The sequence below is a fragment of the Mobula hypostoma genome, chromosome 16 (genome assembly GCF_963921235.1).
Source record: "Mobula hypostoma chromosome 16, sMobHyp1.1, whole genome shotgun sequence".
NCBI lineage: Eukaryota > Metazoa > Chordata > Chondrichthyes > Myliobatiformes > Myliobatidae > Mobula > Mobula hypostoma.
The window spans coordinates 55,088,040-55,115,314 of record NC_086112.1 but is presented as its reverse complement, the minus strand read 5'-3'; the positions used below and the strand labels follow the sequence as shown (position 1 = coordinate 55,115,314).

The 27,275-nt window shown below is 39.9% G+C and overlaps 1 protein-coding gene across 2 annotated transcripts; it reads right to left on the bottom strand.

Annotated features, from left to right (window-relative positions):
- Positions 1–1,407: 1,407 nt before the first annotated feature.
- dmrt3a (doublesex and mab-3 related transcription factor 3a) lies at positions 1,408–22,987 on the bottom strand. 2 transcript variants are annotated; one of them, XM_063069210.1, is made up of 3 exons: positions 22,583–22,987; positions 13,310–13,340; positions 1,408–2,339 (listed from the first exon to the last, which is right to left on the bottom strand). In XM_063069210.1, exons 1-3 carry the CDS (start codon positions 22,985–22,987, stop codon positions 1,408–1,410), a joined length of 1,368 nt encoding a protein of 455 aa, XP_062925280.1. The 2 variants fall into 2 exon arrangements, with proteins under 2 accessions (XP_062925280.1, XP_062925281.1); XM_063069211.1 differs by lacking the exon at positions 13,310–13,340 and having other exon boundaries at positions 1,408–2,360; positions 22,591–22,987.
- Between the last annotated feature and the right edge of the window lie 4,288 nt (positions 22,988–27,275).

Below are 27,275 nucleotides of genomic sequence, written 5' to 3'. Positions count from 1 at the left end.
ACACTCTCACTACCCTTTGAGTGAAGCTTCCCCTCATGTTCCCCTTAAACATTTCACCTTTCACCCTTAACCCATGACCTCTGGTTCTCGTCTTAGCCAACCTCAGTGGAAAAAGCCTGATTGCATTTCCCATATCTATATTCCTCATAATTTTGAATATCTCCATCAAGTCTCCCTTCATTCTCCTGTGCTCCAAGAATTAAAGCCCTAGCCTATTCAGATTTTCCCTACACAGTAACTCAAGTCCGCTCTATTTTAATCACTGGTGCTGCCCATTGTTTTCTCTGTGAGAATTTGACATTTGCTAGTGTCAGCTACCTTACGTCACTTATGAAAGTTCCTTATTCTCTGCTGATCATACAATATGTCACAGTATTTGCATGGTTGATAAAATAGTTAGTTTTTCTTTAGTGAGTATTTAATATTTTGTAAATAACCACACAGACATTGAACTATTAAGCATTTATTTAGTAAGTGATTTCTTCTGAGTTCATTGCAGTCTGTGTACAGAAGCAATTACAGATGCTGGAATGAGGAGCAGCATCTGTAGAGGCAATAGGATGGTTGATGTTTGGGTCGAGACCCTGTATGAAGACCTTGCAGTCTGCGCAGGCCTTTCAGCTGAGAAAAATATTAAACGCTGCTGATCAAGAGCTTAACAATTCAGCAGTTTGATTCTGACAGTGTCGCTTCATGTGCCTGAATCTACTCTACCTCTGCAAAGCTATAAGTTTCACATTGTTTAAAGCTCTCCAAAATATAATGGATACTCATTGTGCTGAAATCAACAAGCTGATTCTGATTTGAAGCTTGAAGCTTTATTTTAGCTTAGGTTGCCCAGAAAATAATGGAGAGCAAAAGTAAGCATTTCCACGTGTTCAAATTGTGCATAACTCTAAACTCAGCATTTACTGCTCTTGAGTGTAATTAGCATGATGAAGGTGGATCCATCCTTGTTAGCAAAGATATCTTGTACACTCTTTTATTCTTATTGTAAACGAAGGTTATATGAGAGCAATTACTGTCCTGAAAATGTGTACCTGATTTACACCAAATGTAACAAATAAATCTATCGGACAGTGTAAATGACATTTTGTACATCATTTTCATTTATTTGCATTTAAAATTTTGGGCGTGCTATAGGTACTTGTTCAAATGCCTATCGTTTTTGTTTGCAACCATGGTCACAGCATATAACATGCATTAGAAAGTGTAGCTACCAGTTATACATATTTTTCAACTAATACATCTAAGACATATAAACTGGATAACTATGTTTTATAATCCTTTGGCTATTTCTGTTGGGGGTATTAAGTTGTGGATGGAGTGTTTGCTCCGAGTCTTCAATGTTAGATTCAAGTATTTTCCTTTTTATATTCTGTTTGGTGAGCATCAGCTACATCTCATTTAAGAGGATGAGTTCAATATTCTAGAATCTGCAGAATCTGATCTCTCATCGTAGTCCTCCTCTGCATAAATGGATTGTTTGGTCACCATCGAGCAGCCTTCATCAGCAATTGAAAGCCTGGGGTCATTGGTAGGGTGAGACGGAAGGACTGGGGACCTGCGAAAAATGCCAGCTGAAGCATTTGGGAAAGGGGTAAGGTACTGGGATCTGAGCTGGTATTGTTGCTGAAGTGTCATGGTGTTCCACAGAGCAACATCATTTGATAGAAATGGACTTGCCTGGCTTCTGCTCAAGGTGTTCCTCAGAACCAGTGGGTAACGAGGAGGTTGAGGAAATTGGTGCTGTAATGGCATGGCCAGTGGGCTTGACATGACATTGCCAGGATCATTAGAGAACCTCAAGGAATCTGGGACCCTGAAGGCTGACCCAACAGACCATTTAGAAGAGGCGATGGGATAGGACCCAAAAGCATGTTCAAAAAATGTCTGTCCATTAGATGAGAGGCTTAATACGTCAGGGGCTTCTGAAGATCTATCAGGGCGACTAGACAGAAGAATTTCAATGGCACCAACAAGGTCACCTCCACAGCCTTTCAAAATGAGCTCAAGGACTGTAGGTTTGTGATTTGGGAAAATCTTCTTCAGCACTTCTATAGGAGGTCTATTACCTTTTAAAGAAAAAGGAACTGACAAAGCTCCAGGTAATCCCTCCATCAGTATTTGGCTCTGATCCAGATTACATTTGGAGCTCTCAGGAAGGGTTTCCAAGCTGTTGCTGCTCTTCTCAATAGGTAACCGTTCTTCTTCGACTACTGGCATTTCGGGACTGTCGGACGTGTAGCAATTCTTGTCTTTGACCATATCTGGTGAACTTAACTGTCGTGACACTTTGTCATTGTATGTTTCCACAGTCTCATCTCTAATCTGGTCATCTAATCGTTCATCGCTTGTATCTAAAATAAAAAAGAAAGATTAGGCCGATGATAAACAAATCATAATTATAAACATTACAGCCAACTCTGTTGTAATTATCAATAGAAGTGATTCACTGTTAATTTCCAATAGGACTCTCTTAAGTGGCCGATCTGTGTTCTTAAGAGACAGTGATGTCTGATTACTGCAGAGAGGTTACATGCGAACAGGTTATTTTCCCCCAAAGCTGTTTCTCATTTGAATTTAATAACATTTATGGGAGCTTGTTTATATGTATAAGGTGTCCATATTTCAGGCACACGTAACCTGGGAAAGGCCTGTACATTTTCTATGCTCAGACTCTCACCAAGGAGCCATTAATATTCAACTCAATGTACAAGGACACACAGCACATTGTTTCAAGGTATTATTGGAGCTGTTAGATGACTGTTACTTTTATTTACCTTAATAATGTGTATAATAGAGCAAAAAAGTATTGGTTCCTTACCCTTTTGGTATTGGCAATTTACAGAAAAATCTCAACTATATCTTTATGCTATAAACTCTAAATACGTTAGTCTGGGAATGTTCAAATAGGTATTAATAATTTATGTAATAACTATGGGAAGGATGGCTTGAACTCAAAGCAACAATAGGATTAAATTTCCATTCACCTGTTGTATGGTTGAAGAGATACTGTTTATTAGTCAAAGTTGGAAGTAAATATTTCTTTCTTGCCTGCTATTTTCTGTTTTTACAGCTGTATTGCTTCTCTGGGTCAGAGTAAATAAAGCCAATTTTAGAACATTTTCATTAGTGTTTTAGAGCCAGGGAAGTATTTATGGAGGACACTTGCTGTTGCAACGTGGAAAACAATATCTATAAGAGACTTGTTCTTTAGGTTGACAAGTTGGCATGGCAGATAGTACTGCTGCTTCAAAGTTCCAGTGATCCAGATTCAACCCTGATAGTATGGAGGGTCCATTTTCTTCCTTTGACCACAGGGGTCCCCCAGACATTCTGGTTTCATCCCACTCCTAAGGACATGACAAACTCCTAACAAACTCATTCGTAAGGCCAGTGATGTTGTGGGGATGGAACTGTACTCTCTGACGGTGGTGTCTGAAAAGAGGATGCTGTCCAAGTTGCATGCCATCTTGGACAATGTCTCCCATCCACTACATAATGTACTGGTTGGGCACCTACATTCAGACAGAGACTCATTCCACCGAGATGCAACACAGAGCGTCGTAGGAAGTCATTCCTGCCTGTGGCCATCAAACTTTACAACTCATCCCTTGGAGGATCAGACACCCTGAGCTAATAGGCTGGTCCTGGACTTACTTCCTGGCATAATTTACATATTACTATTTAACTATTTATGGTTTTATTATTATTTAATTATTTGTGGTGCAACTGTAACGAAAACCAATTTCCCCCGGGATCGATAAAGTATGACTATGCCAGTTGGAAGGTTAACTGACTTCAGAAAATTACCTCTCTTGCAGGTGAGTAGGCAGGTATAAGAGGAACAGAGTAAAGGGAAATAAATGAGAGGGATAGGATTAATTTGAACACCAGAATATACTTAGTAGGCTGAATAACTTCATTGTATGCCATGAAGAAATATGGGACAAATACCAACATAGTAATGACCAGATTTACTAAATATTAGATTTATTTGAGTAAGAATTAGCCAGGGTGTATTGAGGTTGAATTAGTGGTTGTAATATATTTGCACTTTCAAAAGGTGTTCAGCAAGCTGCAACTCTAAGGCTACTTCACAAGCTGAGAGTTGGAGGTTATACAGATGGTGGACCCTCCAGCAGGAAACAGTGATTTTTAAGGTTGATGACCTGTAACTACTGGGGTGCTGTGAAATCAAAGCTGGGACCACGTTGTTTACAATGCAAATCATGGATTTAGAGGAAGGAAGCTAAATGTATAGTAGACAGATCTACAGATGATAGGGGGAAGATAAACTGTAAGGAACATAAAGTTTACAGAGAGATATTGAAAGGTTAAATAAGTTAGCAAATTAATTATAATGCACATATGTAATATCTTTCTCAGGTCAGTGTGATCAAGCTTCAGTTATCAAACTGGAACGAATTCTTAACTGTACCTTTCATGACCTCAAGGCTTTCCAGAGCATTTGAGAGTCAATCAAGGACCTTTTAAATAGCCATTACTTTGGTAATGTTAGTAGTTATTAAATGTAACTAAACAAAGTTTATAAATCAACTTTCACTTTTATATATAAAATATATAAAATGTTGTTCTGGTGCCACAACAACAACCTCTTATTCGATGTCACCAAAATCAAAGAGTTGATTATTGACTGCAGGAGAAGAAGCTGAAGCTCCATGAGCCAGTCCTTATCAGGAGAATGGAGGTGGAGAGGGTCCATAGCTTTAAAATCATTGGTGTCAATATATCGGGGGATCTGCCTTGGAGCTAGCACATAAGTGCCATCACAAAGAGGACACAACAGCACGTTGACTTTCTCAGAAGTTTCTGTAGATTTGACATTTCACCAGAACCTTTGACAAACTTCCATAGATGCTCAGTGGAGAGTACCCTGACTGGTTGCATCGTGGCCTGGCATCGAAATGCCAATGCCCGAGAACAGAAAATGCTACAGAAAGTAAGGGACACAGCCCAGTCCAACACAAGAAACGGCCTCCCAACCGTTGATTACAGTTACATGGAGCACTGCCACGGAAAAGCTGCATCCATCATGAAAGGCCTCCATGCTGGAGGCCATGCCCTCTTCTCACTACTATCATTAGTCAAGAGGTACAGAAGCCTTAGGTCCCACATGACCAGGTTCAACGACAGTTATTACCTTATAAACATCAGGCTCCTAAACCAGCATGGATAACTCCATCCACCTCAACTCTGAACTGATTCTACAATCTGCAAACACACTTTCAAAGACTCTTTATAATTCGTGCACTCAGTAGTACTTTGATGTGCACAGTTTGTCTTTTTTTGCAGAATACTGTTTGTCAGTCTTAATATGCTTTGAACAGATTTTAATAAAATTCTATCGTTTTTTAACTGTAGATGCCCGGTAGAAAATTAATCACAAGATATCACATTGTTGCATATGCCTACTTTAATAACAAATTTACTTTGAAGTTTGAGCTTGAACTCAGAAGGCAGAAAGTGTTGGTAATACTCAACAGGCCAAGCTGCATTTGTGTGTGGATTCGGTAAAGATAGGCTCAGAGCTAAAAGGAATGTGAGTGGCAAGCTCCACTCAGAAATATCCAGGCTGATACAGACCTGTCGTGCGCTGACACTTTGTTTGAGGTGACTGATCCAGGAGTGTTCTGAAAGTAATGAAACTCCAATCCAGGTATCTCTGTGGTTCTAACAAATCCCATGGCAGCACTCAGTCACACCACATAAGCTTTGACAGTCAGTAATAAGTACATACATCTGTCAGGTTTCATCAGATTCAATATTTTGTAGACTACTTATTGATGTCAAATAAATGCAACTTATTTTATATTTTAAAAATTCATCGATATTCCAAGCTCCTTCACTAACCGCAGCATCCAATTTAACTTTGCATGGTCCTAATATTTCTGCCTGTATTTAATGGTTGATTATTCTGAGGAGGGCAGGCAGAGAATGCTTGTTGGCTTCTGAAAGTGTAGAAGCCCCTGTGTAGCCTGTGATTTCATATCACTTGACAGTGCACCTTATGTACTCACTGGTCAAAATGGAAAGCCTTTAGTTTCACCAATCTGGTAAAATATTTTGATATTTATTTTTATTTCTTTCTTAATCAGTCTTTGACCTGTCCTCCTAATGTATCTTTCAATGCGAAGTATTGGGAGCTGATCTCCTTGGAGTGTGAGATGGTCTTAGTATGAATTACTTTTGACATGTACCATACCATTATCTTAGAGTTCACAGGGAAAGAACATTCATAGCTTACACACACACAAAATGCTGGAGGAACTCAGCAGGTCAGGCAGCAGCTATGGAAAGAGTAAACAGTCAACGTTCTGGGCCGAGACCCTTCATCAGAACTAAGAAGGATGGGGGGAGATGCCCGAATTTAAAAATGGGAGGAGGGGAAAGAGGCTAGCTGGAAGGTGATAGGTGAAGCCAGGTGACAAACATTTTGATTCTGATTTCCATTTCCATTCTGATGTATCGATCCATGGCCTCCTCTTATGTCAAGATGAGGCAATCCTCAGGGTGGAAGAACAACACCTTATATTCCATCTGGGTACCCTCCAAATGATGGTATGAATATCAATTTCTCCTTCCAGTGAACAAAATTTCCCACCTCCTCCTCCTCTATTCACCACTCAGACCTTTCACCTCTTCTCACCTGCCTATTACTTTCCCCCAGGCCCCCTCCTCCTTCCCTTTCTCCTATGGTCCACTCTCCTCCCCTATCAGATTCTCTTTTCTCCAGCCCTTGACCTTTCTCACCCACCTGGCTTCACCTATCAGCTTCCAACTAGCCTCTTTCTCCCACCTCTCCTCCTCTTCTTATTCAGACATCTTCCCCCCTTCCTTCTCCGTCCTGAAGAAGAATCTCGGCCCAAAATGTCGATTTTTTTACTCTTTTCCATAGATGTTGTCTGACCTGCTGAGTTCCTCCAGCATTTTGTGTGTGTTGATTTGGATTTCCAGCATCTGCAGATTTTCTTGTGTTAGTGATTCATTCTGTACAGAGGGGAGTACCATAGTCAAAACAATAAGGATATCCATATTTGAGAATTGTGAGCTGCTTATAACATTAAAGGAGAGTGTTATTCATTTTAATACAGTACCAAAATAAGCTGCAAAGACCAGGAACTCCAGGCAACACCAGTTTCTAGCCTACCATATAAACAATCTAAAAAATAACTAAAATGTCCTTTTCAATACTATTCCCTTCACGATTGTTTCATTTAGCATTTTAGAACATTCTTATTTTTTTCTCTCTATTGCCTTGGCCAGTCCTACTCAGGAAAATGCTTGAGCACACAGAAAGATATATCAGTGATAAATTAGAAAATAAATAATATAAACATCCTAAAACCTCACATGTATTTCACTTTCAGCTTTCTAAATAAATGTAAACCTGCTGAAAATTACATTGTTAGGGCAGGCAAATAGCAGCAATTTGGTCTTCAAGGCCTACGACAATATTTTTGCAGCAGAGGATTTGACAGTGTGGCCTAAACAGCAAGGGAGCAAACGGATGGTGGACATTACACCCAGATTAATATCTTAAAAGTAGCCAGCAAGCAGCAGGTGGTATTGTCCAATTAAATCAGCATACAGGGGTGGCAAACTTCCGGCACATGTGCCCAAGATGGAACATGCAAAAATTCTTATCGACACACAACATGCATTGCCACCCCTCAATTCTTTAAACCCCACCTATAATAAAAAGATACATAATGCTTATCTTTACCACTAAAAGAAGCAGCAAATGAGCTTTTGCAACCTGAGAGCAGAGAGATGCTTTCACAGCAAACGTCTCGTGCTGGCGTGTTTCAAGTTTAATAATTCCTAGAATACATGATGTTGAAATCCTTGCAGGACTTGTGTACACATTAGTATTTGGATAGTGTGCAGCTGGGCCAGTTGGCGTTGGCTTCGTTCTGCTTATATTTTTTTCTTTTGTCACTTGTGACTGAACACTGGATATTCAGTGACATTAATGGTAAATACTATATGTAGTTTGGCACCTCCATGAATATTTATTTTTTCACAATAAACATATTACATTAGTAAAACTATGTTATTTAAGTTCATTGATGGGAAATTTTTAGATTTTTCAGTTTGTTCAGAATGTCAGGTACACCAGCAAAGAAAAAAAATGTCCAAATGATGGGAGAGGTAGAAAGATTTTCAGAGAGTGGTGGAGTGAAGATTCGGGATGATTAAAAGTAGTGATAAAGCATTATGCATCTTATGTTCCAAAATAGTGATGTATGTAATATATCAGGTACAATGACAATATTATTTAGAAATTATGCTATTTTCCAATTGTCTTTAAAAGATTCATATTAATAATTTTTGGACATGTTTTCTAAAGTACTCCATTTGCTTCAATCTGTCTCTGTTACACTTTCATTAATAGTAAAGCAATGACTACATATCAATAAGCTGCAAGACTCATCCTTTTTCCTTTAAAAAGTCAATAATTGCTGTTACTATTTCATTAATCAGTACAGAAATTTACCATAATGATCAGGGACTCCAACTGCTTTCCACCTATCAGAAGCTCCCCAAGTACTAAGTTGAGCAACAGACACAACATGCTGCAGGAACTCAGCGTCATCATTTGATGCTGCCTGATCTGCGGATTTCTTCCAGCATTATTTATTTATTGAGATACAGCGAGGAATAGGCCCTTCAGGGCTTTTGAGCCATGCCCTAATTTAATCCCAGCCTAATCACGGGACAATTTACAATGATCAGTTAACCTACCAACTGGTACGTCTTTGAGATGTGAGAGGAAACCGGAGTACCCGGAAGAAACCCACACATTCACGGGAAGAATAGGCAGCAGCGGGAATTGAACCCAGGTCACCTGTACTGTAAAGCGTTGGGCTAACCACTACACTACTGTGGCGCCCTAATTTGTGTGTGTTGCTCTGGATTTGCAGCATCTGCTGAGTCTCTTGCATTTATGAAGTACTATTTTAAAGCAGTTTCTAATTTTCAACCTACTCTGGAAAGAGCATTGTGTTTACTTTTCACTGTTGAATAATGGAAATTTATTAAAAGCTATCTTAACATCTTGATAACCTACAGTATCTAATAGGCAGTGCCATCTGCTTGATTTGTAATGTATTTTAAACAGTCAATATACAAACTGTATTTTTGATATTTCTATAGCTTTACTATAATTACTGTAAAAACTACTTATCATAAAGGTTTAAAATAAGCTGGTATTGAAGACTTCTGTGGATGCAATACAGTGCACCAGTGCATTCACTAACACTTTTGGCTATGAACAAAAGAACAATGATATAAAAATAGATTTAATTTTTAAGAGAAAAGAAACAAAAATGATTATTGTTTATTTATTTTTCTTATGACTACTACTACTATTTGTACTTAGTCTTTTTCCCATACGGAAATTCCTATGTTCCTCATAAAATCACTTGCATATGTCATGATTATAAAGCCTGCATTTGAATGTTTAGAGTAATTATTTGTTATCAATATCCTGTCACAAGTCAGCTTTCTTCATCCACTATAGTTCAGTTTTATGCCTTTATGTTACTCTCTTTAGCTACATTATTTGATACAATTTTGTAATTTTTTTCTACCATTTATAGGACCACATTCCAATAAAATAAATCTATTATCACTTTACATTCCTAAGAGAAAACTTAACCAGATGGCATAATTAAAAGAGGTAAAATTGCACCTATTAACTTGACTTCACAAGGTTCCCTTTCTCTAAACAGCATGAAACAAGAGTGAGGCCTCCAAATACCCTGCTTTCCAATTGTATAGCCCCCCAGGTTTCACTAATTTAATAATTATTTTCAATAATTTAATGCATTCCTCATTTGAACAAACATATCTGCAAGCATGAGTCGCAGTCTCTAGTACAATTACAGTGGATTCTGGTTAATTGGTCCTTCGGTTAATTGGGGCAGCCGTTTATTTAGGATTACTCTTAAAGAACAAAAACTCATTAAGAAAACAGCCCTCATTTATTTGGGGCACTATGCCACTCAATTGGGACAGGAGGCTGTTGCCAAACAGTTCCTGTGAATTTGTGTGGCTGTTTGACACTACACCATGCTTAGAGCGAACAATTTTTAAACAGCATCAGTTGTGTGTATTTGCATTCAAAAAGCGGTGACTTTTGTCATTGATGGTTGCTGAAAAATAAGCAGTAAGACCATTTTGAATTGTCTTGTTCACTACAGCTTCAAGCATTCAGACTTGGAGATGCCAGAGACGGCCGGGAGTGAAAATGAAATGATTTCACTACTTCAACAAGTTAAGATCTATTAAGACTTTGAAGGTATCGGCAATTATCTTGAATGTTTACAATAAAAATGAAGAGCTGGAGGATGCAATCATCAAAAGCATTGTATGAAGGCAGTCCAATATCTGCACTAGGTGCCTGCGCAAATTTTGTCCATTTATGGTCAATCAAAAAAATCAACCATTTTTTAAATTCATTGCATTGCATTGTGTAGGGATGTGCTGGGGGCTGTCCACAAGTATCAACATACACCGAGAGGACACTTTATTAGATACACCTGTACACCTGCTCAGTAATACAAATGTTTAATCAGCAGATGATGTGGCAGCAACTCAACGCGTAAAAGCATACAGACATGGTCAAGAGGTCCAGTTGTTCAGACCAAACATCAGAATGGGGAAGAAATGTGATCTAAATGATTTTGACTGTGGAATGATTGCTCATGCCAGTTTGAGTATCTCAGAAACTACAGATCTTTTCAGATTTTCACACACAATAGTCTTTAGAGTTTACAGAGAATGGTGTAAAGAACACAAAACATCCAGTGGGCGACAGTTCTGTGCGTGAAAGTGCCTTGTTAATGAGAGAGATCAGAAGATAATGGCCAGAATGGTTCAAGCTGACAGGAAGGCAACAGTAACTCAGATGACCATGCGTTACAGTTGTGCAGAAGAATATCTCAGAACACATCAAACTTTGAAGTGGATGGGCTACAGCAGTAGAAGATCACAAACATACACTCAGTGGCCACTTTATTCAAGGACTCGTCATCTCATGTTCTCTATATTTATTGCTTATTTATTTTATTGTTTTTTTTATTTTGTTTCTTTTTGTATTTGCACAGTTTGCTGTCTTTTACACCTTGGTCATTTATCTGTATTGCTGTCGTTCATTGATTCTATTGTGTTTCTTTGTATTTGCTGTGAATACCCCCAAGAAAATGAATCTCAGGGATGTATTTTATGACATATTTGTACTCTGATAATAAATTTACTTTGTACTTTGTACAGGAGGTACCTAATATTGTTGCCACTAAGTGAAGCAAATCCCCAACTTACTAAGCCGAACCCGTACATCTTTGAAAAATGGGATCACCCATGCAGTCACAGGGGTACAACTACCTACAGACTGTAGTGGGAATCGAACCTGGGTTGTTGGTGCTGTAAACATGACACTAACTGCTGCTCTGCTGTGACTGGAGCATACAGTCTAAGATAAAGTACTGCTTTTCCAGTGCTACTTTCTCTGCTGTTGTTGACTTGAGGAGAGCACGGAGCGACCACTCTCCGCTGAACATTGACGGCTCCTCCGTTGAGATTGCTAAGAGCACCAAATTTCTTGGTGTTCACCTGGCAGAGAATCTCACCTGGTCCCTCAACACCAGCTCCATAGACAAGTAAGCCCAGCAGCATCTCTACTTTTTGCGAAGGCTGAGAAAAGTCCACCTCCCAACCCCCGTCCTCACCACATTCTACAGAGGTTGTATTGAGAGCATCCTGAGCAGCTGTATCACTGCCTGGTTTGGAAATTGCACCGTCTCGGATCGCAAGACCCTGCAGCAGATAATGAGGTCAGCTGAGAAGATCATCGAGGTCTCTCTTCCTGCCATTACAGAAATTTACACCACACACTGCACCCGTAAAGCCAACAGCATTGTGAAGAACCCCATGCATCCCTCATACAAACTCTTCTCCCTCCTGCCATCTGGCAAAAGGTACCGAAGCATTCGGGCTCTCACGACCAGAATGTGCAAGATTTTCTTCCCCCAAGCCATCAGACTTCTCAATACTCAGAGTCTAGATGGACATCTACATCATTTATTATTATATTGTAATTTGTCCCCTACTGAGCCTATTGTCTTGTTTATTATTTATTGTACTTACCCTGCACTGTTTTGTGCACTTTATGTAGTCCTGTGTAGGTCTGTAGTCTAGTGTAGTTTTTGTGTTGTCTTACATAATCTAGTGTAGTCTTGTGTTGTCTCACTTAGTCTAGTGTAGTTTTGTGTTGTTTCATGTAGCACCAGGGTCCTGGATGAATGTTGTTTTGTTTTTACTGTGTACTGTAGCAGCAGCTTATGGTCGAAATGACAATAAAAGGCGACTTGACTTGACGTGACTTGACTTGACTTGAACTCAAAATTTTAAAGATTGACCATATCCAGATTCAAAAATCAAGATTCAAGAATGTTTAATGTTATTTCCAGCGAAAAGGAGAATGATATAATTGTTGCTCTGGATCCAATGCATCATATAAAAAACAAACATACAATTATCTCTCAAACACAATTCCATGATGAAGTATCATAACTTAATAGGAAAATATTTAATTACCTATAATAAAATCTCATGTGAGCCATAATTATTTTCAGCTCAATGCTACTAAAATAGAAAATAGTGATTGTGATTATTAGCTTTGTTGTGGTATTTACAGAGTTAAGTCAGGCAAAGCTTGAGAGTGTAACCTGGAAAGTTAACCAGTAGCATGGATTTCATCTTATCATAAGAACAAAAGATAATGGGTGAAAAAGTCATTGGTTAGGTGGTCAGCAAGCTGTCTTAGTGATAGACAAAACATAGGGATTAAAATAAGAGGCAATAGGGTGTTACGAAGTGACTGAGTTAAGTCTGAGGCAATGACTAGGGAGTGAGATGGAATTAATAAACATGGAGTTTGCAGTGGGAGTGAAGACTTCTTGATATTAGCTACGATAAAATTGTGACTCATCCAAGGCTTATTCGCAGATGTGCTGTTGTAAAGTAGAAACATATGTAACATTTGTAAATAACAGAGATAACACACGTGTGAATGCTGGTCTCAGTGAATAACTGATGGAGCAGCATGTAAACGAAATAGGGGAGAGAGCCAAGAAATAAAGAATCAGAATCAGGTTTAATATCACCAACATGTGTGGTGAAATTTGTTGACATTACTTGAGTAGTACAATGAGAAAAAATTGAGTTACATTAAGTACATAAAGGCATCCATTAGTCTTGCGAGACCACGGATATGCGCCTGGAAAGTCTTCACTCTCCAGGGCGCAGGTCTGGGCAAGGTTGTATGGAAGACCGGCAGTTGCCCATGCTGCAAGTCTCCCCTCTCCACGACACCGATGTTGTCCAAGGGAAGGGCATTAGGACCCATACAGCTTGGCACTAGTGTCGTCGCAGAGCAATGTGTGATTAAGTGCCTTGCTCAAGGACACAACATGCTGCCTCGGCTGGGGCTCGAACTCACGACCTTCAGGTGGCTAGTCCAATGCCTTAACCACTTGGCCACGTGCCCACTCACACGGCTATTAAATAGTTAAGTTAAAATAAGTAGTGCAAAAAATCAGAAATACAGAAGTCGTGAGGTCGTGTTCGTGGGTTCAATGACCATTCAGAAATCAGAAGCTGTTCCTGAATCACCAAGAGTGTGCCTTCAGGTTTCTGCACTTCCCAATGGTAACAATGAGAGAAGGGCACATGCTGGGTGGTGGGGGTCCTTAGCGATGGACGCCGCCTTCCTAAAGCAATGCTCATTGAAGCAGCTGCTCCATTTATTTGAAGTTTCATAGAAAGTTATAAAAAAAGTCTAACTACTGTTTAACTGAGTGACAGATTATGTCTTTGAATGAAATACGGAACAAATTAGAACATTGTCAATGCTACTACAGTACTATAAAACTGTGCATTAGTTCCTAGTAGTTATTGACAGAGGAATTCATCCAGTGTACACTGCTGTGTATCGGGTGTCCAGCTCTATTGAAGGGACTTGCCATGCCCGTTCTGGGGCAGCTCACCAACCTTTGGTCCCCTCAGGAAATTCAGCTCTCACCCTAGGCTCCAAATAGCTGTTTGCATGTGGCAACTTTTACGTCCTTGTACATCGCTTTAACAGGTGGGTGAAACTGGGTGAGGGTAGCCAGCTGGCCTCATATCCTGGTGAAAAAGAGACATGTCTGTCCTAGAATATGAAGTCAGCTCCAGAGGCCTGGGCAGATGAGATCAACAGTGAGATCCAAAGGCTAAGAAGGCAGTTCTGCAATGCTACATGGAGAGCGAAGGGAATCATAAGGGACAGAAGAAGTCATGGTTATCCACTGCAACCGAGTTTGTGATGATTGCTCATACCACTGGACCCAGACTTCTGAGGTCAAGAGATTGGAAACATGGTGACCTTTGCGGGCTGCTCCAGCACATCTTTGGTCCGTGTTGGTCGTTGACACAAATGATGCATTTCATTGTATGTTTCCATGTTTTGATGTGCATGTGGCAAATAAGCAAATCTTTATTTTAACTATGTTTCTTGAGTTTTTGGTACATCATTCTCGTGCAGTTCTATAGCATCTTAATAAGCTACATAAATCTACTTTAGATGTGTAATAGAATATACTGTAAACTAATCCTCAGCTATAATTTTGATAGGTTTCCTTGAAGTGCCCTTTCCACTAAATCTCACATTTCTGATTTCATCTTTCCTGATCTTTCCATCATTAATGGCACAACCTTTAACCAACTGACAATATACAGGCTGCCTGAAATGAAATAAACCACATGATTTTTTAATGGATTTTTGATGGCAATTGACCTTCTAAGTGTGACAAAACATGGCAACATTGGTTTCACCAACAGTTCAGACTAAGTAACAAGGGAAAAGCATGCTGTTTGAAGAGGTAGGGAGAGGGGAGGGGGCAGGAAATGTGTGTGTGTGTGTGTGTGTGTGAGAGAGAGAGTGAAAGAGAGAGTGGGAGGGAGGGAGGGAGGGGTGGAGAGGGGGAGGGGGGAAGGAGGGGGAGAGAGAGAGAGAGAGAGATTATCCTCAGGGGAATTGGAGCTAAAAGTGATTCCTGTAGAAGTAAGAGAAAAGTAGAGCAATATCTCATGTAAAGGTAAACAAATAACTGAGGATTTATTGCGGAAGAATTCAAACGAATGAACTTATTGAAAGGCAAATAAAAGGGACCGGATGTGAGAAAAAAAAAGCTTGCCTTATAGGGATTTAGGAGAATTAAGTCTTTGCAGCCTTCTTTTTGCAGGAGGTTGCAGGCAGTTTGAAAATTATTTTTTGCATGCAGCCTGAAAATAATTTTATCATAGGCAGCAGAGTTTACACTTTTGAGAAACTCCATTGAAAATATACTGGCATGTATGAAGTATTTACTTCATACTGGATAAGTTAAATGTAATTTATGTTAGAAAGGACTTTGTGCATTTTTGGATAACACTGCACAAATAGTTCTTTGTCCTAAAAGCTATAAATAAAAAAAATTGATAATAACATATGATGGCCATTAACACAGTGATTGGGTGATGGGATTTTGATAATTCACTTCCTTGTTTAAAAAAAGTGGCAATAAATGTGGAAATTTTCTTAACCAATTTTATGAAACTTAGAATCTACAATTAGAAACTAACATCCAAACAAAGAATTCTACCAGGTTAGCATTTGTCAGTCAATTAGTTAAATTACCAGAATTTAATAAACTGTCCTTTCAATATAAATAAATATTGGTTCACAGAGATAGAGTTTTCTGTCCTAATATTTTTTTGATATTACACCCCATAACCCAAAACAGAATAACAATCTGTTAACTAGAGTAGTCACATTGCAAAAGACAGAAACATGAGGGGCACTTTTGTTTAGATAGGTGTATATCCAAGCATCAGTTTAAAATGTGGACAAACTATAGTTAACTTAATCAGTGAGTCAAAATGGGAATGCAATACTTTGGATTATAACAAATGATCCAGTCATTTATTAGTTGGCTGAAAAGGAATCCTTTGGTTTTAGTTAATTGATACTCCTGAGAAATTATAATAACCAGATTTACATGTTTAACCCAGATATAAAGGTAGCTCTCTGAAAGTCTTTTAAACTATGAGATGAAATTCTTGAGTATGACATTGGCTGAATTTTTAGTAAGAGTCTATTTTCAAGCAGATGGTGGGCCTTTCTGTACCAATAAAAAAGACTTTTATGTAGAAACAGTTTGCTCATTTCTACATTCTGTAAGCTGATGAAAATGGTGTAAGAAAAAGTCTTATGCTATAATCAAAGCAATGTCTTCTCATTTTCATTTCTCCCTTTTAAAGGAATAATCTGTTTGCCTGTCTAGAAGCCATTGAAAATGAGATCAGCCCCTCACATGTTTTAATTCTATGCAATACAACTGGATTTGTATACAAATATGAGTTATATTTTCACAGAATATTTAACACGTTTTACATTGCTTGATTTCACCGTTACGAGTGATTTATATATTGATACTTATGTAAGTAATCTTTTCTTTTTAAAAAAAAATTCACGTTTGATTGGAATGTTAGTTATTCCGTCTTATTCCAATTCTGTAATAAACTCTGTCCGGTTTCGAAACTGAATACAGCTTTTGAACAAAATAACCAATGGACCCCTAGCCATTTCGAGATAAACTTACGATCTACAGCCGAACCACAAATTAAATGAGCCACTATGGGATGTCTGAAATCGCACCAGTAAACGCGGGATTTGTCGCCTTTGGTTCACTTTGCCCTTGCCTCAGTTCTGTTTGACAAGTGAACCAGTGAGAAACTAATTGTGTTTAGTATAATAAATGTGTTAAATATGAGCGATGCCTGGATGTTTTAAACTAAATTAATATAGCAATCGGTAAAACTTCCAATACCCAAAGATTGTTTGAAAAAAATATATTTTTTTAAAAATCGTGCCGAAAATTCCCCGACTGGGATTTACTTGGCGATCGCGCTTTGATACCAGAAACACACTGCCAGGTTAAATTTTACAATAAAATAGTGGTAAGATGAGTGAATTTTGGGTTTGGGAGGAGACTGTCGGATAAAATTAGAGAGGTTTTGTGATATTCGAGAGATGAAGGTGTAAGGATGTGAAGTTAATTGGGCAGTTTTAAACATTAAAAAACAAGCCTATTAAATCTGGATAAAGGTGCGCTGGGTCACTCCCCGTATCCTTGACTTTTAGAGAAAGCAACATTTATGAAACAGTGCGGAAGCTCCAGGCCATTGTGATTGATAAGGAGTTGGTCCGGGTTCACTCTCTCTCTCTTTGTAAAGCCGTTCAGAAAATGCTGACTACTTGGCAAATCGCACTCCATCAATGCAGATATAATTGTATTCCACACAACTCGCCTGTTGCTTGGTAACATTTTCAGTGTTGTTTGACCTTCTTTGAAGAAGTCATTGTTATCCTATTTCGATTGAATCTGGTCCTATTTGATTGCGGTAATTTGTTAAGAGTCTTGCAATATAGAGCGATTATTAATCATCCGCTCAAATCCAATACAGTGTCATACGTCTCATTTGTTCTCCAGCTAAGGTGCTGAAGTCTGCCCGTTGTAATCGGGCCAGTGTTTCATTTTTAAATTAAGTGCTTTTTGGAACAATCAATAAATCCTTCACCTCCACAGACGTCCCAAAACCATAATAAATTTTCACAACTGTTTGTGAGCCTATAAATCAAATTAGTTATAAATTATAATCCCGTTGCAACACTCCAACATAGATTCGAAGAGACTTTCACAACTTAAATTGTGTTATTATAAATCTCTCTCCCTCCCGGATACTTGGGACAAAATTTGACAAAGAATCGCCATTTACGTGTATCCTCTTTTGCAATTGTCTTGAGAACACAAATTTGGGGGATAATGTTTAATCTTGATAGCGTTAATATAAATATTATGATTTTAATATTTATTCTCTCAGCTGTGTCCAGATTAACATAAACTATAAAATGCGTGAATTGTAAAATCTTTAATCTGATAGAATTTAAATGTATTTTCGTAGAAAAAAAAGCATATGGTCCTGAACAACGAACATTAATGGAATTTAAAGCAAAGCCTCACGGTTCCGAAGTTCCATCGATTTAATTATAGCTGAGACATACAAATATGAGACATTGACTAAAGATTCTGCAAGCGTGCGATCGCTATCTCGTGCTGCTGGAGAGAGGAAAAAACCGCGCTGCTATAACCCCGTAGCCTCACCTGGCTAATATTTCTAAAATACGAAACACCTGACTGAATGGTGTTTATTTTATTACAGGTTGGCTAAACAAAACATCCTTATTCATCAGCCAACAGACTACAAATAAACGTCTCCACTCACATTTTATTCAATCCCAATTTGCCGCAGAATGGCTATTTATTTTAAATGATCGGAAATTGAAATGTTTATAAATATATTATGTCCACCCCTGTTCGTAACAGAAGCAACGATCACTTGCTGCACACGGCAGTGGAAATGAATATTATCTATGAACTTCTGCAGTATTGGCGTCGACTATTTACTATTTGGTGGTTTAGTGTTCAAATCATCAGTCCAGTCCAGCTTTGGGTCTACGTAGATTCAAAGAGCAGAGGTAAATTCATTAAATGAAGTTATATCTTAAATATTTAAGAACATAATCAAACTATTGCAAAAATAATAATTTAATGAAATTATTCCAATCGGATACGGTCTCACCAGTCGAAAAGCAAACTCCCTCTATATGCAGATTAAACCGGTAAATAAACAACTCATAAAAAGTTCTATTCTAATTTTAGAAGTAGCTTTGTTTTTCTTGGGTAATTGAAAATTACTAATAAAATATCTGGGTGAATATGTTCGATTAAATAATAATTTACGATAAAGTTGAATGCAAGAATCTAAGAATCTAACCTTTGAATCGTCCAAGAAAGTTTCGGGTTTGATTGTCAATCTTTGCATGGTGAATAGATTGTAACATTTACCTGAGAAGTTCCTGAACAATCAACATCGGAACTGAACGGTGAAAAGACTAGCACTTGCGGACAAACGTGAAATCAACAAGCAGCAGACTTGCTGAAAGCAAGAAGCTTGTCTCATATCCAAATAAACCGATAGAGTCATGCAATATTCTTTTCTTTTTAATGTAAGCTTTCCCTGTGAATTATCATTCATTGATCGGAGAAAAGAATTATAATTCATTACCACAATATGTTATCTTTAGTCTTTTCATTCAGGTATTGAATGGTACATATTGCTAAATGTTGAAGGCATTGTGGGAGCAGGCCCAAATGCTAGCGCCATTTAAAATAAATACCTTATTGATACAAGAATTTTATAACAAATTAAAGACTTTCAATGTGTAGTAACTGTTAAAATGTAGGGATTACGGTAGTCGGTCTCCACATAAAATCTTATAAACAGCAATGCGATAGTGACCCCAAAATCCGTTTAAGTGTAATATAAATATTTACCGGGACACCTGGGAGAACAAAAACAAAAACAACAGCTGCTGGAAGTCTGAAATAAAAGCCTGATCTGTTGAGATTTCCCGGCATTTTCTTTTTTACCTGATAGAAACCCCACGTCTTCTAACTTTCACCAGAAATGGGGTTGCCTTTTTAATAACAAACGCCCAGCAATGTATTACTGTCTGTGTACTGTTCCGAAGTCCTGGCCTAAATTTTGAGCTTAATGCTCCAGAATGGGACCCGAACTGTAAATTTCCCACAGTTGACGCAAAGTATCTTTGATGATATTTCCACATAGATTCACTTTTCCCTGTCGATTCGCTGAATAATGTTTCACAACACTATCGCCAGATAACAGAGGCAAAACAAAATGTTAATTGGAATTGTTCTAATTGTTTAATCTTAATTTGAAATTCGTAAACAAACCTCTTCGTTTTTAACCATGACGCTTGGACATTATCGTTAAGTATAATTTAGTACAGATGCAACAATCTGAACACTGATCAGTTCCCATACAACCTCCCCCGCCCCAGTTGGAGTTAATTTCTGAGTGAATGGATAACATGTGGAGAAAAAAAAGGTCCCAAAATCCAACCATAGTTCTGTAAGTTTTGCGGAGAGGTTAATCTTCGTACTAACGTCATAATCATACACAGTGAACATGTGTAGCAACTGGTACCGCAGTTTCTGCGTACTTCACGCTGAGTGCGGTTTTTAAAGAAATTACTAGTTCACAGTCCGCATCAGCTCTAAGCGGTTCCGTGTAGTCTCATCTCATGCTTACGTCACTCCATGACCTGCTCTGACATTCAAACATCGGCGATGTAACCATAGACGGATTTCAAATGCTACTAGAAGCTCTTTTTTTAGTTTTAGTTTCGGGCTAGATGACTGGAATAGTTGGACCTGACCCGAACGCGCGTTTAAAATCCAATGTCCTCTGAAGGAATGCGGTCATGGAAACCGAGTACAACTTGCACTGAACGCGAGACACATGATTCAGCTGGGACCCTGGCCATTCTTGGTGTTTACAGCGTACACAGGTCTTTCCGCTGGGAAACAGCAGGTCACCCGAGTTTTGGACATTTTTCTACACATATATTCCATTTAAGAAAATAATCATCTTCGTAAATCGTTAAATTATTCAACTGTTAAAGGTAAAATGAAATGCGAATAAGTGGCCTATACTGAAGGGGCGTTTTTAAAGGCCGTAAATCAATTTTTAAGAAAACTAACTATATAGGCCGTTGCACAGATTTTTGTATCCCTTTTGTAAAAGAACGGATTCTGGTGAAAGTGCCACGATTCTTTGGGCTATGTAAAGTTTACCCATTGGTAGGACGATTACGATCAGAAATGTACTTAATCTTCAGCCAAAACTCGCCGCTAAAAATCGGTTGGAATATTGATAAAGTCGTTCACCTTTACGAAATAATCACTGTTATCGAATTAACAGAATCTAATTCTGCTCATATGTCTTATGATCTAAACATATTTCATTTACATCGAATCTGTAATTAATGCTTTTAACGAAACACTTTGGTGGGATTTTGTCCTTTTTTTTTAGCGTGTGTAAGATATTTTCCTTGATAGGCAAATTTGTACAAATGATTCACCAACGCACACTGAGATAAATGATGTTACTGTCGAAATTTTCGCCGATATTGCGTATTCCTGGAGACCGGGGCACAACAATCCTAGTGAATTATAGGGGGCAGGGGTTCACACAACACCAGAATTAACGGGATATTGTTGGCAAAGATTGATTCTGTAGATTGAATCATCTTTAGAAGAATATTTAATCGGAATAACACACGGATGAAATGTACAAAACAGTTTTATAGGAAACGGGCAGCTTATTCCTCAACAGAAGTATCAACGTTATTTCAGTAGTTATAACAGTGTAAAAATATAAGAAATTTTATTTTCTAAAATAATAATAATAATGTCCAAGTACCCAAATTTGCCTGACGGTATCTTGTGAACAGTGTATATGGGAATAAGAGGACTACAGCTACAGGCAATCTGCTGTTGGAACTCAATAGGTGCGGGATTAAGAACAACTGTATCCATGGAAAGAGAAATAGTTAATGTTTTAGTCACCCCCCCCCACCCCCACCCAACGACCAAAGCGGTAGTTTTGTGTCAACGTGCACAGATGCTGTCTGACCTGCCAAGTATTTCCAGCATTTTATCTTATGGATGCTGGAAATATTCGTGCTGAAATAACAGCGTTCCAAGTAGTCTTTCTTCTACTAACTGTAAAAAGGAAACAAACGGGCTGACAATGTGAAGAACCCGGTGGATTTTTAACAAGAATGTTCGATGTTCAGCAGTTTCCTTTCATGTCTCGGGGATTTCATTCAGGTGTATATGAGTAAAAACCTTGGACTAAACCCCTGATGTTACTTTGTACATAAACTAACGAACAATTACTGCATTTCGGGTTTGTAATCATATAAGGGTAATGCTGAACATTAAGATTTAGCTCTTCCAGATTACGGCAACGTCTATCATAAATTAGTGCAGAATATATAAGTTTTGACCATGGCAAATCATTTTGTAATATTAGGTAAATAGGTAAATTTCTTTATACGTGCAGAATTCCTACTTCAGGTTTCAGAGTCACGCCATAAAATAGAAATTGCAAAGCAACGAGAGGAAAGTTTTGTTTCCAGCCCAACTTTCTATCTACTGTGTGTTCCCTATTTAAAAACGTACTGTCGCTATGTATCTAGGAGACAGCGACGTCTCTCGTCATTTTAAGGTTTGCCTTAATTCGTATAAGCAAGTCCACCCGTCAGAAGAGCTAATTAAACCATATTTTATTACGGGACCAGTAAACTCTCTCCCACTCCTGGTATGGTCTCTGTGCGATTGCTAAAGTTAAGCCCGTTACTAGTCACACATCCAAGCCCACAACACCCCAAGGGGCGTCCGTAATCACCTCGGCAAGTCATTCTAATATTACGGTTCGTTCTGCGGCTGAATTGAGTCGATGTCAAAAGTTGACAAAAGTAAAAGAAATAATATTTTAAATGGATTTTAAAGTGGCGTTGATTTCAATCGGAGTCAGCCCGCTTACCCGCCCTAGGCTCCGGGAGGCTGTGGGGTTGCTCGGGATCCCAGCGCAGCGCGCTCTCGGTGCTCTTGGCTTGAGTGTGCCGGGGCTCGGCAGCGCCAGGAGCCCCAGCCATGCCCTGCACGGCTCGGATGCTGTCCGGAATGAGGCTGCCGATGCATTCGTTGGCCTGCTGTCGCCGGAGAGCCACCTGCGCCGCCATCACCCGCTGCCTCTCGATGATCAAGATGCATTTCTCGCAGGTACAGTCCTTGAAGCGGCAGTAGCGCTTGTGTCCCTTCAGCCAGGATAGGACGCCGTGGTTCCGGCAGCGGGCGCACTTAGGGGTCCTCTGCAGAGGGGGCCGGGGCTGGGACACGGGGCCAGCCATGTACATGTAGGGAGATCCGTAGGTATTCATCTCTCATGGGCCAGAGCCCAGCGATGCTCCACAGCAGGTGCCCTAGGAAGGAAAAGCGTTTTCCTGCAGCCTGCTGGTTGCTTCGGTGTAGCTCCCAGCCTGGGGAGACGTGAAAGATCAGCCCTTCATGCACCTTGCACTGGTATCACGAGCTGTTGGCTGTAGGCTATCTTTGTCAGATAACTTGGAGCAGAAGCAGCGATCGGGTTTGAATCGATGTTGTTGCAACGACATCCGACCCCCGAGAGTTTAGAACAGATTCTGGCACGGCGAAGAGTCTCTGGCACCGAGCGCTGCGACAGCGCTGGAACCGCTGCGGTTCAACCCAAGCTCACCATTCCCACGGTGTGAGAGTACTGCAGGGCGCCGACCCTTCAGTTTTATTAGTCGGCGACCCACTCCATGCCCTGTGATCAGCTCGTTCCCTGCCACACTTCTACCATCGCCGTTGCCTTGAGTGTGTGCAGAGACGCGGCGGTAACAACCGGAGGAGGAGGGGGTGGGGGTGGGAGAGGGAGTTCGGCGCTCATTCACTCCCTCTTAATTAAATGATTAAAATAGAGCCCGAGCGAAGCATCCATCAGTGAATTGCGTTTTGAAGGGGGCCCTGCCTCTTACGCCACATGTAACTGGAATCAATTCAGTCAGGCATGGTAACCTTGCCGCTTTCACAGCTTGTCAGCTCACGCAGCCGTTTCTCCACCTGAGCTGACAACCTACCTCCAAAGCCAACTCCTATTCACTGTCCGCGAATGCACTCATGGTTTCCTGCATTTTTGCCGGTTATCCGTGGCATGGCTGTGCTCGCATCGCTACCGGCCGCGATTCTTTAACAATCTGAATTTCCACAAGAACCCAAAAGCAAACTCCATCCATCAACCTGGGGCCGGTATTCTGATAAAGGGGCTGCAATTACAGCCCGAAAGTCCTGCAGATGCCAGACATCTGAGGTAAAAACAAATAAAAAACATCTACTGTGCACAGCAGGGCAGGCAACATCTGTGGAGAGAGGAATGGAACTAATATTTCAAGTAATTGACTTTTGAACCTTTCCCTGATATGGCACATTTACGCCTTAGAGCAGCTTACATAAATAGATAGATAAAAGTTCTTAATTTAAAAAGAGGATTTAAATTGAGATGTGTTTCCCTTGAAATCCCCTGCTAAAGAAAAGTGGTCGACTCTTAGACACAAGCAATTCTGCGGATACGGGAAATCTCGAGAAACACACAAAATGCTGGAGGAATTTGGCAGGTTCGGCTGCATCTCTGGAGAGAAATGAACCCTCAAGGGTTCCTGTTGAAAAGTCTCGGCCCGAAACATCGTCTCTTCATTTCTCTCTACAGGTGCAACCTGACCTGTTGTTTGTCCAGCACGCGGTGTGTTTCGACACTTCGTGTTATCCAGATTGTCAAAGCCATGAATCCCCGAACTGTAACCATGCTCTTGTGCTGGGTTGGTTTTTCTGCTACTGAATGACCAACGCGCCCGGGTGGATTACACGTACTTACTAGCACGCTTTGTCACGAGAAAACTCACGGCGAAGTTGTGGCTTTCTCGCTACAAGTGGACGTGACAGTGCGCCCGAGTTTTTGTGACTTACTCTAGTTCATGTTGTGATTTTGTGAAGTCAGGCAGAGGCAGCACAGAAAGAGACCGTTCAACCTTTCTCAGCGCTGGGACAGTGCTCTCCGGTTTGCACCACTCTCCGGCTCTTTGTTTTTTTTCAGGGTTGACAAGACCAGTATTTATTGCCCATCTCTGAGAAGGAGGGGAACTGAGCTACCTGCTTCAGCGTTGACAGCACTTCTGGTAAAGGTATTCCCAGACAGCTGTTGGGAAGCGGGGGCGGGGGTTGTGGTTACAGGATTTAGACCCGGTGGTGGTGTCCGCTTCCTTGAAGCTGTACTCGTGAAGTAAGTGGAGAAAATTCCACCACACTTCTGTGTGCCTTGTGGGTGTTGGACTGTCCGGGAGGTGGGTCACTCACACGGGATGCCCAGACTCCGACCCACTTCTCCAGCCACAGCACTTAGGTAGCTTTCCAGCAGAGTTTCTGGTCAGTGGTGACCCCCAGATGTTACGTTGGGAAGCTCAGCAATGGTAATGCTACTGAAAATCAAGAGTAGATTTTCAAACCTTCTTTTGTTGGAGATGGTCATTGTCTGGCTGATTATTTGGTGTGAATGTTATATAGAGTCTTAAAGTCTTACAGTACACAAATATCTAGTCCCATTTGCCCACGTTTGGCCCACATCTTCCTAAACCTTTCCTATTCACATTCCTCTTCAAGTTACTTGAGGCTTAACCATCCATGCTTGAGTGTTGTCCTAGTCTTGATGCACGTAGGCACAGAGGGCAGCTTCGTTTGCTGAAGAATTTGAAATAGAATTGAACAGGAGTGGTGAAGCATTGGTGAACTTCCCCCCTTCTAGCCCTGTCATAGAATAACGGTTACTGATGAAGCAGACGGCGACAGTTGGGCTGAGGTCACTGTCCTGAGAAGATCCCGCAGTCATGCTCTGGGGCAGGGATAATGGGCTTCCAACAATCACAATGAACTTTTTTTGTGTGATTCCAACCAATTGAACACTTCCCTCTCGAATCCCATTGATTTCAGTTTTACCAGGACCCCTTGATACTGCACTAGCCAAATGCTGCCCTAATGTCAACAGCAGCCACTCTCATCTCACCTGTGGGTGTCACAACCAGGGGTCATTTTTTAAAAAGATTTTTTTTGTCAGTTAGTACATGGACTGTTTTTTTCTCTGTGTCACCTAGTGTGTATGCTTTGTCCTTGGATTGTTTACCTTTTTATGTCTATTTGCTTGTCTTTGCACTAGATGTGGTTTTTCACTTTGTTTTCCAGGTGTCTCATTTGGAATCATGGGGATTGTTAAGCTCTTTGTATTTATCACTTTTCTTTAATTTAGGATAGCTTACTTAGCATGTTATTTCCAATGACTGGGATTCCTACGTACGCCAGGGTATATTTCGGGTGGGCACGCCACCCTCTCTCTATCGGGTTGTTCTGGTTCCTTGTCCAGTGAAACTTAAACTGAGTTTTTCTATGTATCAGGGGTGATTTCAGTTCTGCAAGATTCTGTATAGTTTCTTTGTGCCCTTGGTATCTTTTTCTTGTTAATTTCTGTAATAAATTTTTAGTCTTATTTTAATTGCTGAAGTCTCTGTGATTCCTGGATTTGAGTTGGCTAGTGACCCTGACAGTGGGTCTCAAACCCATACTTGGACCAAGGCAGTGGTAATGTTTGAAGTCCTGATGAAGGTCTCGGCTTGAAACATCAACCCTTAATGTCTTCTCTTCATAGTTGCAGCCTGACCTGCTGAACTCCTCCAGCTTTCTGTGTGAGTTGCTCTGGATTTTCAGCATCTGCAGAATCTCTTGTGTTTGTAGTTGAAAGGTCATGCTGGAAATCAACCAAAATATTAGGAAACAGGTTATTGGTGACTAAGTGCCCCTTGCAAGTTCATTGACACCTTCCATCATTTTCCCCATAGCCTTATCTTCCTTCAAAAATGTAATTTCAATTTCTAAACATGAGGAAGTCTGCAGATGCTGGAAATCCAGAGCAACGCACATAAAATGCTGGAGAAACTCAGCAGGTCAGGCAGCATCTATGGAAATGAATAAACAGTTGACGTTTCGGGCCAAGACCCTTCTTCAGGACTGAGGTTTTCAGTCTATTTTTGGATGTTAGTCTTAAATCTTCTTCCATTACACTTGCAGGCAATGCATCCCAGAATACAAGAACTCATATACATAGTTCAAATATTACATTGCTTCTTTTGTTAACTGCATAAATTCTGCAGCTTCTAGATATTGGAGAAGTGTCCCTTTCTAAACTATTCCTGATTTTGAGCATCACTGTTGAATATTATTCAACTGATCTTTGCCACTGCATTTTCTACCCTGTCTCAGCTTTCAATATCACTTCTAAAGCTTGGTGCTCAGAACTTGGAGAGTCATGGGAAGATAGCAGAGTAATAGGACTAGCTGGATTGTAAAGATTCAGTATGCACAATCTCCTTCTGAATGCCATCTCCCAAGCAGTGATCATCTGAGATTCTGTGATTTAATTGCAATTTTCTAGATGAAGCCTAGTCAGTTTGTTGAAGATTCAGATAATTTCCCTGTTTTTGTGTTCTGTGTCTCTATTAGTAAAAAACAATGATACCATATACCTTTTTATACCTGCTCAACCTCTCTTACCACCTTCAGATATTTGTGTACGTAAATATAGACAAACATCTCTCTTGCACTCCATAT